Source organism: Amyelois transitella, chromosome 18 (assembly GCF_032362555.1).
Source record: "Amyelois transitella isolate CPQ chromosome 18, ilAmyTran1.1, whole genome shotgun sequence".
Classification (NCBI taxonomy): domain Eukaryota; kingdom Metazoa; phylum Arthropoda; class Insecta; order Lepidoptera; family Pyralidae; genus Amyelois; species Amyelois transitella.
The window spans coordinates 1610174-1621605 of record NC_083521.1 but is presented as its reverse complement, the minus strand read 5'-3'; the positions used below and the strand labels follow the sequence as shown (position 1 = coordinate 1621605).

General features: G+C 35.3%; 3 protein-coding genes across 5 annotated transcripts in view; 2 read left to right on the top strand and 1 right to left on the bottom strand.

The window, feature by feature from the left end:
* Positions 1 to 925: 925 nt before the first annotated feature.
* Positions 926 to 6706, bottom strand: LOC106137876 (protein CLP1 homolog). 3 transcript variants are annotated; one of them, XM_060949336.1, is made up of 10 exons: positions 6444 to 6706; positions 6205 to 6366; positions 5742 to 5961; positions 5018 to 5188; positions 4135 to 4223; positions 3640 to 3741; positions 3155 to 3286; positions 1884 to 2065; positions 1328 to 1476; positions 926 to 1268 (listed from the first exon to the last, which is right to left on the bottom strand). In XM_060949336.1, the coding sequence occupies exons 1-9, from the start codon at positions 6534 to 6536 to the stop codon at positions 1365 to 1367; spliced, it is 1263 nt and encodes a 420-aa protein (XP_060805319.1). In that variant the 5' UTR covers positions 6537 to 6706; the 3' UTR covers positions 926 to 1268; positions 1328 to 1364. The 3 variants fall into 3 exon arrangements, with proteins under 3 accessions (XP_060805319.1, XP_060805318.1, XP_060805317.1); XM_060949335.1 differs by having other exon boundaries at positions 926 to 1285; positions 1345 to 1476; XM_060949334.1 differs by having other exon boundaries at positions 926 to 1476.
* Positions 6707 to 7288: 582 nt separating this feature from the next.
* On the top strand, positions 7289 to 8296 carry LOC106137841 (uncharacterized). Its single transcript, XM_013338764.2, has 2 exons — positions 7289 to 7580; positions 8073 to 8296. The coding sequence occupies exons 1-2, from the start codon at positions 7289 to 7291 to the stop codon at positions 8294 to 8296; spliced, it is 516 nt and encodes a 171-aa protein (XP_013194218.1).
* Positions 8297 to 9417: 1121 nt separating this feature from the next.
* Positions 9418 to 11432, top strand: part of LOC106137842 (transcription termination factor 2) — a 32323-nt gene continuing 30308 nt past the window's right edge. The window contains exons 1-4 of the mRNA XM_060949217.1: positions 9418 to 9680; positions 9767 to 9871; positions 10241 to 10321; positions 10562 to 11169. Of these exons, the coding sequence (XP_060805200.1) occupies positions 9506 to 9680; positions 9767 to 9871; positions 10241 to 10321; positions 10562 to 11169 (969 nt within the window). The 5' untranslated portion in view covers positions 9418 to 9505. The remainder of the gene's footprint in view (positions 9681 to 9766; positions 9872 to 10240; positions 10322 to 10561; positions 11170 to 11432) is intronic.

Here is an 11432-nt window from a genome sequence, read left to right as displayed (position 1 = left end):
CGTGATTATATGTATGTATGTAAGACTTCTTGCCTCAATTAAAATAACGAAAAATACAATCATTCTAACGCTTTTTGGGTTCTAGAATATATAGTACCTACCATATTTTTCTATAACAACTTTTTAATTTGTTTGAAATTTATAATAACATTTAAATTATTGCGTATCAATATTATGAAATTTATATTTTTTTGTCAACACTAATTTCTAGTCTGTAAGACTTTTCAAATGTACAGCTAGTCTTCCTATTGTTAAAAATCAATTTGAACTACCTCTATGTTTGTAAATAAATGTCTGATAAAAAATAATTTTGTATTGTTCGGATTCTTAATAAATAACTTTTAATGTTAGCATAAAAGCAGTATAAAAAACGCAGTAGAAATGAGTGAGCAGTACCTAATGTTGGTGAGGGAAAACATCGTGAGGAAACCTGCACATTCAGGCAACTGCAGGCCAATTCTGCTATTTTATTTTTATCCGAAACGGATCTGAAACGCATTGATGACTTTTGGTATTCTACTAACAATTTGTCAAAACGAAGCCGTAACGCATTGGTTACGCAGCCGAAACGGTTCGGTTGTCGTATTCTGCTAAAGGCCTAAGACCTTCCGTTTGCCGTTCGGCTATTATTTCGTATTCTGATAAGTTTTTGACAGTTGGTACGGCCGAATCGCAGCGATTCTGCGTTGGTTGAATTTCAAAAGTAGCGGTTTTGCATCGGCAGCAATTGTGTAGCTTTTGGATGTGAAACACAACATTGGTTGACGTCAAATAAATTACTTAAAACTAAGTTTACTGCCGCTTCCAAAGCGTCAATGCAGAAGAAACGGTAACAAACTGCACTGCAGCATTTTCACGTCAGGATAAGAAACTAAAATATCAATAGAGAGGTTGAATAAAAGCAGGTTAACTTTCAATTTTCCAATGCATTTATTTACACAATAATTTAGCTATATTTACAGATCACTTTTATTGAAGAGGTTTGGAAATCTTCACTCTACGCAATTCTGGGTGTTCATAAATCATTATCTTTTACCAAATTATAATCATTGCTAAATGTAAGCATCACTTGATGTTTCATAGGTGACAACAAAAGTACAAAATAATAATTTAGCCCAGAATACAAAAAAAAATATCGATAACATAATAGCTTTTCGTTGCATATACACATAAATTTGAATTTGCTGCAATTTATTATAGCGCAACATAGAGCTTATTGTATTATATACGAACTTCAAGTTCAACGTCGGAATAGTGTGAAGACTCCAAAAAATGTCGTTTGACCGGACAAAAGAGGAACATTGTCTAGAATAGTGTGAAGACTCCACAACATATCGTTAAACCAGACAACAGAGGAACATCGTCTAGTGGTTATCCATATATTGCAGTTCTGACAAAAGAAGCACTGTGTTTGGTAGAGGCCGCGGCTGCGGAGACAGTATCGTGAGCGTTTGACGCTCCATGTCTACCGCCGTCCTGGGAAAGAGTATAAAACGTTAGTTATTTAACGTTAAACGTTAGTTATTTAACGTCAAACGATAGTTATTTAACGTTCGTCTTCAAATAGTGCAATATGGTTTTCGGCACTTTGGAATAGAACCACTTTCCCAAGGTGATTAAGGGATAGGCTTATAAACTTGGGGCGATGCGCTAGAAACCTGCCACTATTTAAATCTCAATTCTATCTATTTCCAAGCTATGCTGGCTCTGTCTACCCCACAAGGAATATAGACGTGATTATATATACGAGTATGTATGAATGAACAAATTATTTTTTCTCAAGCAACAGTTAACTCATAATTGTTAGCACCTACTAAACTTTGAAAGTGGAATTTTTATTAAAAATAAAATAATTAACAAAAACAACAAAAGATTCTACTCACACGCACACGAATCCAGCCAAATTCGAATGTAGAACGTCGTCGGTGGGCGCGGCCGCGAACGAGACCGCCAGCAGGCGGTGCGCCAGCGCGGGCGACGCGGCCGCCGGCACCAGCTTGGTGAGCGCGTCCTCCGCGCGCATGCCCAGCGGCATGCACGAGTCGGGCAGCGACGGCGCGCCCACCTGAGGGGGGGGGGGGGGGGGCACATTACATTTATTTATTTATTTAATAAAACCAACAGCGTTACAGTTAGGTTTAAAGAACTTTATTTCTCATAAGAATATACATTCACTTAAAATGAGATAACAGGTACGTAACTAAAAAATAATCACATGCATAAATTAAAAATTAAGTACTGGTCGCGATGTATAGCTTGAGTTTACGGAAAAAAAAAACAATATCATTAAATTGTTTATTATACAGGGTGACATTTAAAACAACTGCATCCTTTGAGCTGTTTGAGGCTATTTTTATTTAAATTAAAGGTCATCATTTTCACATTTCAAAAACTACGTCACACGCTTTATTAAAAACCAATACTACAAAAAGAAATTAAAACAAAACATGTAAATAAATGTCAACTGTAAAACATGTACATAAAATCACTTTCCCGGAGGGGTAGGCAGAGACTACCACTTGCCACGATCTCTGCATACTTCCTTCGCTTCATCCACATTCATAATCATAACTCTGTTCATGCAAGCTCGGCTATTTCGGGTACTCTTGACCTGACCATTTATAGTACTACGCCTAACTATAGTTCCGGTTTCATTCTCACCACTCTGGAGGGGAGCCCGGGGTTCGCCCTTGACCATGGACCCTGTTTTGTGCGAGAAACGTTTGTACAAGAAGCGACTTCCGTCTAACAGCCGCAACCATCCAGTTCCACTTACAGTTACCTGTCACTACATATATAAATCTCAATTCCATCATGAAGCCATACAGCTGAACGTGGCCTTTCAGTGTTTTCGAGACTATTCACTCTGTCTACACCTGCAAGTGATATCGACGGGACTATATCGCACCCCCGGTGCGACACTGTCACTTATGCAAAAACACAATTTAAAAGAGAAGCATTTAAAACTTTAACATCCCATAACATTGTCATATTTGAAGATTTTTACAAGATGAATAGCTTATACTGCGGTAACTATGTGTACTACAAAAGTAACGTTATCGCACCAAGTTAAGGGAAGCATTAGGAGAGTTATTACATAATGTAACTCAATTTTGCAATTTTTGTGTGTGATATGTGTGTAAACAATAATTACCTTGTATATCTTGAGGTCAGTAAACTTGACGTCGAAGGAATGCGGGTAGTACGGCGTCCGCTTGCCGTAGAAGTACTCGCGAATGCGTGCGTCCCGCACTTCGGCGCGTTGATTCGACGATCTCTCTACCACCTGACAAACCATTAATTATTAAAAAAAATGTAAAAAAATATTGCCCGTTTAATATATAGTAGGTATTTTTGAGTTTATATCTCATTGCACAAGTCGCGCACATACTTAGAAGCTAATTCAATCTGTGTTATTTCTTTGAGAGCAAGCAAAGACTACATCTTTCCACTTGCCACGATATCTGCATTTCTTCTTTCGTTTCAATCACATTCATAACTTTCTCCATACAAGCTCGGCGGTTTCGGGTACTCTTGACCTGACCCTTTGCTAGGACGACTTTAATTTAATCGCCCTCCTTCTTCACATATATACACTAACAAAAAAAAAAAACAAATTAAATTTTAAACGATACTTACCCCTCCGCTTTTCGGCAAGTATACAACTTTGACGAATTTCGGCATGTCCCTCTTCAGTTCATTGTACAACCTTTCATTGTCCAACACTAATATCACATCCACCTGAAATTATAAAAGTAACATGTAGTTGCTTGCAAAGTTTTGTTGTGAAAGACTAACAAACACACACACACAAAAAAATCCTAACAAACTTTCGCATTACATACATACAAAATACATAAAATTACGCCTCTTTCCCGGAAGGGTAGGCAGAGACTAGCTCTTTCCACTTGCCACAATCTCTGCATACTTCCTACGCTTCATCCACATTCATAACTCTCTTCATGCAAGCTCGGCGGTTTCGCATTGATTACAATATTAATTACAATATTAGAGAACAAGTTACAATATTAGAAAATAAGAATAGAATAGAAGAATATTCTTACTTTCTAATATTCTACTAATCCCACTAGGGGATAGAATAATGATGGTGTGTGTTGTAAAACAATATTTTACCTCGAAAGCCTGCGCTGCGTGTGTCAGCACTTTGTACCCTGCATTTTTTATCCAACCACATGTGTTTATGATGACGCCTGATGTGGATGCTGCAAAAAATTAAATAAGATGAAGACGGACAACATATTTACTACGCAATTATAGATGTACTAGCTTTTCCGGTGGGAATTTTAGCTCCCGTGGGAATTTTACGTTGTTATGTTAAGTTGCATATTACTTTTAAGGTATTGTATGTGTCTGTGCCAAATAAGTACAAACAAATCGGTCTAGTAGTTTTGAGATTATTCGTAAAGTAAATTAAAGTAAAAAATACTTAAATAGCGGTCGGCCACGGCTTCGCCGTAGACCATACATACATCCGCATATAATGTACTCTTTAATAGGTGAAAGAATTTTCAGGATCAATTCATATGTTTGGAAGATTAAAGCTTACAAAAAAACCTATATTTTACAAACTATATTATGTAGACTTCCTCATAATGTTAGTAAGAGCGTTCGATAAAATATAGGTGTGTGCGAATCGCATACTACTTATTCTTGAAGGGGTCGATTCGCACGCAATTGAAATACTTCCGTGCGAATCGCCTACTAAAAAAATATTTTTATTGAAAGGGGACGATTCGCACGATCGTGCGAATAATTTTCGTGCCAATCGACTACTAACCCATCAAATCGGTAAGGTCCGGTTAAAATGTATAATCCGCAAAAAGGCACAGGTTCGAATCCCACCACATCCATGTAACAATGACTATTTTCCAAGTTCCAAGATCGCTCCAGAATGGTGAGGATGCCACTGGGACTAAAGCCAGGAGCATGGAGACCTCTTTATAATATAAGTATAAACAAGAAAATAATCTTTCCTACCTCTATGAGGATTTTTTACCTTTTTTATTATTCTCACACCTCTCCGCAATGACTTCGGCCAGCCTAGAGACGATGGTGTTGTACAGCTCGAGGTTTTCACTGGGGGAACTGTGGCCGAAGTGATACACCAACGGCGCTTGTTGGCTGAAGCCTTCCTCTATGGAAGCAGGTCTCTCTACTAGCAGGGCTCCTGTATGGACAAATATACAGAATTAAAAAAAAAACTGTATATTTTTAACTTCTCAGTTGTAACTACAGTTTTTTCGAAGCCAAATCCAGTTTTAGGTTTTAACTTGAAAACTAATAAATGTAATTCTTCATTAAAATACATTCATATTATCTATCTTCATTGCGGGGCAGACAAAGCCAGCAGTCTTGTAAAGACCAAAAGGTCATGTCCAGCTGTATGGCTTTATTGAATTGAGATTTAAAAAGTGACAGGTTGCCAGCCCATCGTCTAGAAGAATAATCCTAAGTTTATAAGCCTATTCCCTAGTCCCCTAGACTTTTACAACGTCTATGGAAAAGAGATAGACTGGTCTTATTCTTAAGTGCCAGAACAGCATCATTATAATGTTTTCCTAAAAAAAAGTAATTTAATAAAAACTTTCACAAGCATTTTCAATATAGCCTATTACAGTTTTATAAATTTGATGTACAGTTTTACACTTCTTTGAAATTAGCAACACTGACGTTGACATTCCCAATAAAAATAAGCAAGTATTCACAATTAAACAACGTACCAATAGTCCCAGGAACGCTAATCTGGCCCTGCCCAACATCCAGATCAACATATATCGGTCTCCGACCCATCCTAACCGCATAGTTCAGCAGTAACCTTGTCAATGTAGACTTGCCCACGTCACTGGGCCCCACGACCATGGCAACGGGTCCTCTGGTGTTGCCCTGTTCTGCCGCCACCCTCTGTTGTTCAAGTGCGGCATGTACGTTTAAATAAATAACCTGAAATTGCAACCACATTATTATTAAACATTACCTCAATCCCTCCCTGAACTCTTATTTGAAATAGAAAAAGTGTGGACAAACAAGAACAGTTTTGGGGTGAATAACACTTTGTTACACAAATTTTGATAAAAATTTTACTGATAGAATATAAACAAAGAAATTTACTGTGAAATTATAATCTGCAAAGGTATTTAAAGTCCACGAAAGAGATTAAAAAACAACAAGATTGAAACCACTTACCATAGGAGTCTCTTTAGCAATATAGCTGACTTCGGTGCGACCTCGCAACTCAACTGTGCAGCCGTGCCACGTGAACACTGCCACTTTAGCTCCCGTATGGAACTCATAGGGCTTCCCTTTCACCAATTCGGTGCCAAATAATTCCGCATAACCATTTTTAATCTGGAAAATATCAGTAACACAGTTAAAACACACAGTACGAAAAATAATAACTTCATTATATTTGGTATTGAAAATACCTCTAAAACAACTTTTTCATTCTTTGATTCAACTTCAAAGCGTAATTCTGAATCAGGGTCTAGTTTAAACTCCTGCAACTGAACTTCAGTCATTGTCTTTAAAGATTTTTCCAAAATTTTTTGTATTAAATATAAATGATGTTGATATAGGTTATATTATAGTACAAAATAAAAGAAGCGTCTCTGAAATAATTCAACAAAACGGAAAATACACCAAGCAAAACAAATAAATCAAATCACAGAGAGAAACTAAGTCAAACTGCGATGCGAATGCAGTGCAGTGGATTATTTTGACATTGACAGTGACATTTTCATTACAGGCGTAAAAAAACGCCACTTGGGAACAATATAATAAATATTTAAGCATTGTGGAAAGGGGTCAGGTCACAGAAATTCATACAGAAATAAAAAAGAACATACATTTCGAATGCTCTTTTTTCTTCTATTCAATATCTACATAATTAAAGCGATTGGAATAAAATAAAAATTTCTTCCTTGCTTTCTTCTTTTAATTTTTTTCTCATTAGGCAAATTGAACAATAATTGAAATTTATTTATATAATTTAGAAGAGCCACGCAACATGCGTCTTTTTTGGTCTTTGTTGGCACATTGTGTATTAAGCTTAACATGAATGAGCGTTATCCTAGGTACGTACCCTCTATTGTTTAAAAAACAAATAAGAACAAAAAGGTAGGTAGACTAACTAAACTGCTCTGACTTTTATCATTTATCGTTCATGTGACGTTATAACGTGCGTTTAAAGTGATTTGGAGTACGAGAGATTCTATTAAATACACAGTTTTGTCACTATTTTGTTATTGCCCAAAATTTTTTATAACAAAATATGGATAGCTCTGAATCTGAGTACACCGATTCAGAAGAATACGAAGTGTGCCAGTTGAGGTCAAACTCCTGCTCACTACCTTTTGATCCCATGTCCATAGAGAACATTATTTTAGCTCTCAGCGACCAATTTGATTTCCGTGTGGTGTTGAATGATGAAAGAGCAAGAACTGCGTTAATGGTAACCTCTGGGCTAACTTTAGCTGGCACATTGATCGGACGGCATTATGGCGGGAAAGTTGGCGCCGCAGTGGGTGGAGTAGTTGGAGGAGCTTGTGGCCTTGGAATAATTCGTAAGATTTTTTATATTCTATATATCATTTACAAAATACCATTTTATATGTTTTTGTTTTACCTTCAAAATAAATGTTCGACAGTCATGTCTAGAAAATTTATGCATCAATCCAACATTGAAACACTGGTAAAACATGTAGGACTCAACATAATTATTTAACACAAATGCACTTATACGCATATTAAGCAAATAAACTCTTTGTCTTTGAATAAACTCCAATCTTAGGGCAATTTAGCGTATACGCGCAACTTCTTAGACAAGGCAGAATTCCTTTGCTTTGGAATAATTATAAGCTACGAGTTTGCTTCCGTGGCTTTTTAAAATTTAATGGAGATTGATCAATTCAGTAGTTTTAAAGTGAAAACGATCTAACACACTTTCACTTATGGAAAACGGGGGTAGGTTGTTCGAAGGTAGTTCTCATTTCTTTACTGTTAAATCATTATCAAAAAAATATGTATAATAATAATAATAACACATTTATTTTTAGTTGTGACCATGAGAGACATTTGGGACGACATCAAGGAAAAATTGTCTGAGTTATTTGATATTGTTTATGATTATTTGGCTGGAATGGGAATGGAAGATTACAGAAAAGCGGCTATATTCTTGACTCAGAACGCAACTGGGTCATCTCAATTGGCAACAATAGTACTGGAAACAGCTTCTGATATTCTCGGAAAGAAAATTATGTCTAGTTTGACTGCTGCTTAAATTAATGTTAAGGTTAAGTTAGGTAGGTATTTCAATATAATCATCTACTTATTTTCAACTAAGGGCTGGACTTTGACCTATTAATTATTTATTCATATTGTGTGTAACTTTTATAAATGTATATTTTTAATTATCTTGATTTAATCTTGATTTAATTTATATATTTTATTTTTTGATTTTAATATTATAATTTGACTTTATGGGTTCTCAATCATTTGACGTAACAAAATAGAACTATGTGTATTCGTAAGAACTATGTATTCTGGTGCGAATTGTGTTTAGGTATATTGTGATAAAGTTGTTTTATTAAAGTGTGATTTTTTGTATACTGAGAATATTGTAATTATGATTAATACTAAATTTTGTATGAATTTAATCAAATAAAACATAGAATTAAATTTCAGTTATTTAAAGTTCCAATGACAAGTCTATACTTCCAATAACAAGTTTACTATTCTTTCTTTTGGCGTTAGTACAATACTAATAATAATTATATCCACCCCTTCCTGAAGAATGGCCTGGGCGTGCCTTTGCGCGTAATTGGCAATGCAAAAGTCAGGTTTTCACACGAAGCGATTCTCATTTGACCTCCGCAACCTTTGCCCAAGGACCTAACTTACACTGGATCTTGTACTATTTATGCCCTGTAACTAGGGTTAGGACCACTCCTCCGATGACTGTTATAGGACAAAATAGGTCATGATTTTGCGTAAGTTATTTATTCTATTAGTAGTAGTTTTGTTATTCTATGACTACAGAGATTTTCTATGAAACAAATTGGGACACCACTTCTATAATTGTTATGAATTCTATGGCCAATGGCAGAGTTCGCTGGCCAAATGCAGCTTGGCTACCGTGAAAAAATCTCATCAGTCAATGTCAATGTTAAGATATGTCATTAGTTTTATTATGCGTTTAGTTCACACTATTATTTTAATTAGTTATATTTGTTGCGACTGCGATTCATCTAGTAAATTATTTTATATGAAAATATATTAATACGTAAATAGATGAATAAAATTGCAAAAGCATGTTTGTGCAGCAATTGTGAAAGAAAAAGGATTAATCAGTTTGACATTTTTTTATATAGTAGGTATGTAAGAATAAAACGCTAACAACGACATTTTCATTTCGAAAATGTTTTGGATTTGCTTGAAAACAAATTGGGTTTTGTTTATACTATTTGAATTTTGATAAAAAGTTTCAGCAATGGAGAATTCTTTCTTCGAATATCGTGATAAAACTGGTGCCATGAGCGAGTCAGATTCGGAAATTATCGATAGTAGTTATGTGGTGGACGATTCTTTTGTACAAAAACAAAAGAAATCTGTTGCTAAAAACCATACTGTATTTGTAGCTGAATCCGAAGAGTCTTCTTCAGAAGGTACAATGTCTAATAAATAATTAAATGCAGAAATATTTTTCATGTAAGAAATGTTTTCAGTTAGTGATACTCCTATGTTTTTGTAGGTGATGTGGATGATGATGAGAGCTGCCCAATTCCTAACGTAAGGAAGTCTGTAGTCCGGAGGACCAATATCACAGATACACATATTGTTTCCAGTAGTGATGACGGTAAAATATACTAAGATTCACTTTATTCAGTGATAAACTTCCTTAATACTTTTTATTTTAAGACCCATTAAAATATATACACAACCATTTTTTATGGGACAGGTCAGATCCCTTCAGAATTATTTCCACTTGCTAAGTAGGTATATCAGATTGATTTACAAACAAGTGGTAAGGCAAGGTAAACATTGAGCATGCAGTTTTATCCTGATGGTGTTCATGTAGACTTACTTTTAGCATAACTATATCTGTCTTATCTTTAGATAAAACAAATGCAATATCATTTTAGTTTATCATAAAGTTGTAGTTTTAATTTTTGGCATAACATCTTTACATTAACTACTACATGCACCTCATCTTATCATTCATTAGATACCAATAAGAGGGGCAGTATTAGACAAAAGTCGGAGTCATCTCCGAACAGAATAGTTGTTAGCTCATCAGATGAAGAACGTAAGTATCATTAAAAAAATCATTAATAAATTTTCAATTGATTATATTTTACTTTCTTTTTATGCAATGATTAAACCCTAATGGGAGAGAGAGAGAGAGACATGTAACAATCTGAATCTTATCACACTGAAATATGCCAGACTAAAGTGGCTTTGAGAAATCAACATGATGACATTTTGCTATTTTTTTTATCATCTCAGAGGTTTATATATTCACAAACATTTTCTAACTTTCTTACAGAAGATGTATCACCAGAAATGATACCAAAACGTCGTCCACCAACAAGAGTGCCATCAGGGTCACCGGCATCTTTCATTGTACGTAAAAACAAGAAGAGAATGATCCTGGAATCGGACACAGACAACTCTATAATCATAGAGCATGATAGATATAGAAAGGTTACGTGTTTGAAAGACACACCTTTGAAAATAGATAGTAACAATACACGCAAAGTTGATGAAAGTAGTTTCATGGGTACAGATGACGAATCAAGTGATAATGATGAGGTAAATGCTGTAAATGAGACCAAAGAATATGATGTAAATGAGAATGTTGATGAAACAAAAGATGATAATAACACAAAAGATGATGTTAATGAAACTAAAGATGATAATAACACAACAGATGATGTTAATGGGACAGAATATGATGTTGATGAAACAAAAGATGATAATGACACAAAAGATGATGTTAATGATACAGAAGAAGATATTAATGAGACAGATGATGATGACGACGGATTGGAGGAAGACAGGATGCTGATGTCCCGAGCGACACGGATGAGTATCATGGGCGTGATACCGAAAGACGATGACAGTGATGATTCTGACTTTATACAGTCAGATGAGGTGAGGCTTAGAACTAGCGTGTGCCTGTGACTTCCTATATATTCTGCTGTTCAATAGTAAATGTCTAAGAATCCTGTTTCAGTACTCTCATAAAGAAATAGAATAAAATAATATTTTACTATCAACAATTTTGAGCTATAGTATATTCAGATTTTGCAACCCACGGCTAGCCGACGAGCTTCGCACGGGTAGTATTTCACATATAAACTTTCTTCTTGAATCACTCTTATCTATTAAAAAAACTTTATCAAAATCTGTTATGT

Coding starts and splice junctions, on each gene's coding strand:
- LOC106137841 (XM_013338764.2), top strand. CDS start 7,289: ATGGATAGCTCTGAATCTGAGTACACCGATTCAGAAGAATACGAAGTG. Junction 7,581..8,072: donor TTGTGGCCTTGGAATAATTC/GTAAGATTTTTT, acceptor ATTTATTTTTAG/TTGTGACCATGAGAGACATT.
- LOC106137876 (XM_060949334.1), bottom strand. CDS start 6,536: ATGACTGAAGTTCAGTTGCAGGAGTTTAAACTAGACCCTGATTCAGAA. Junction 5,962..6,204: donor TTGCTAAAGAGACTCCTATG/GTAAGTGGTTTC, acceptor TTGCAATTTCAG/GTTATTTATTTAAACGTACA. Junction 3,287..3,639: donor ACTTGCCGAAAAGCGGAGGG/GTAAGTATCGTT, acceptor ATGGTTTGTCAG/GTGGTAGAGAGATCGTCGAA.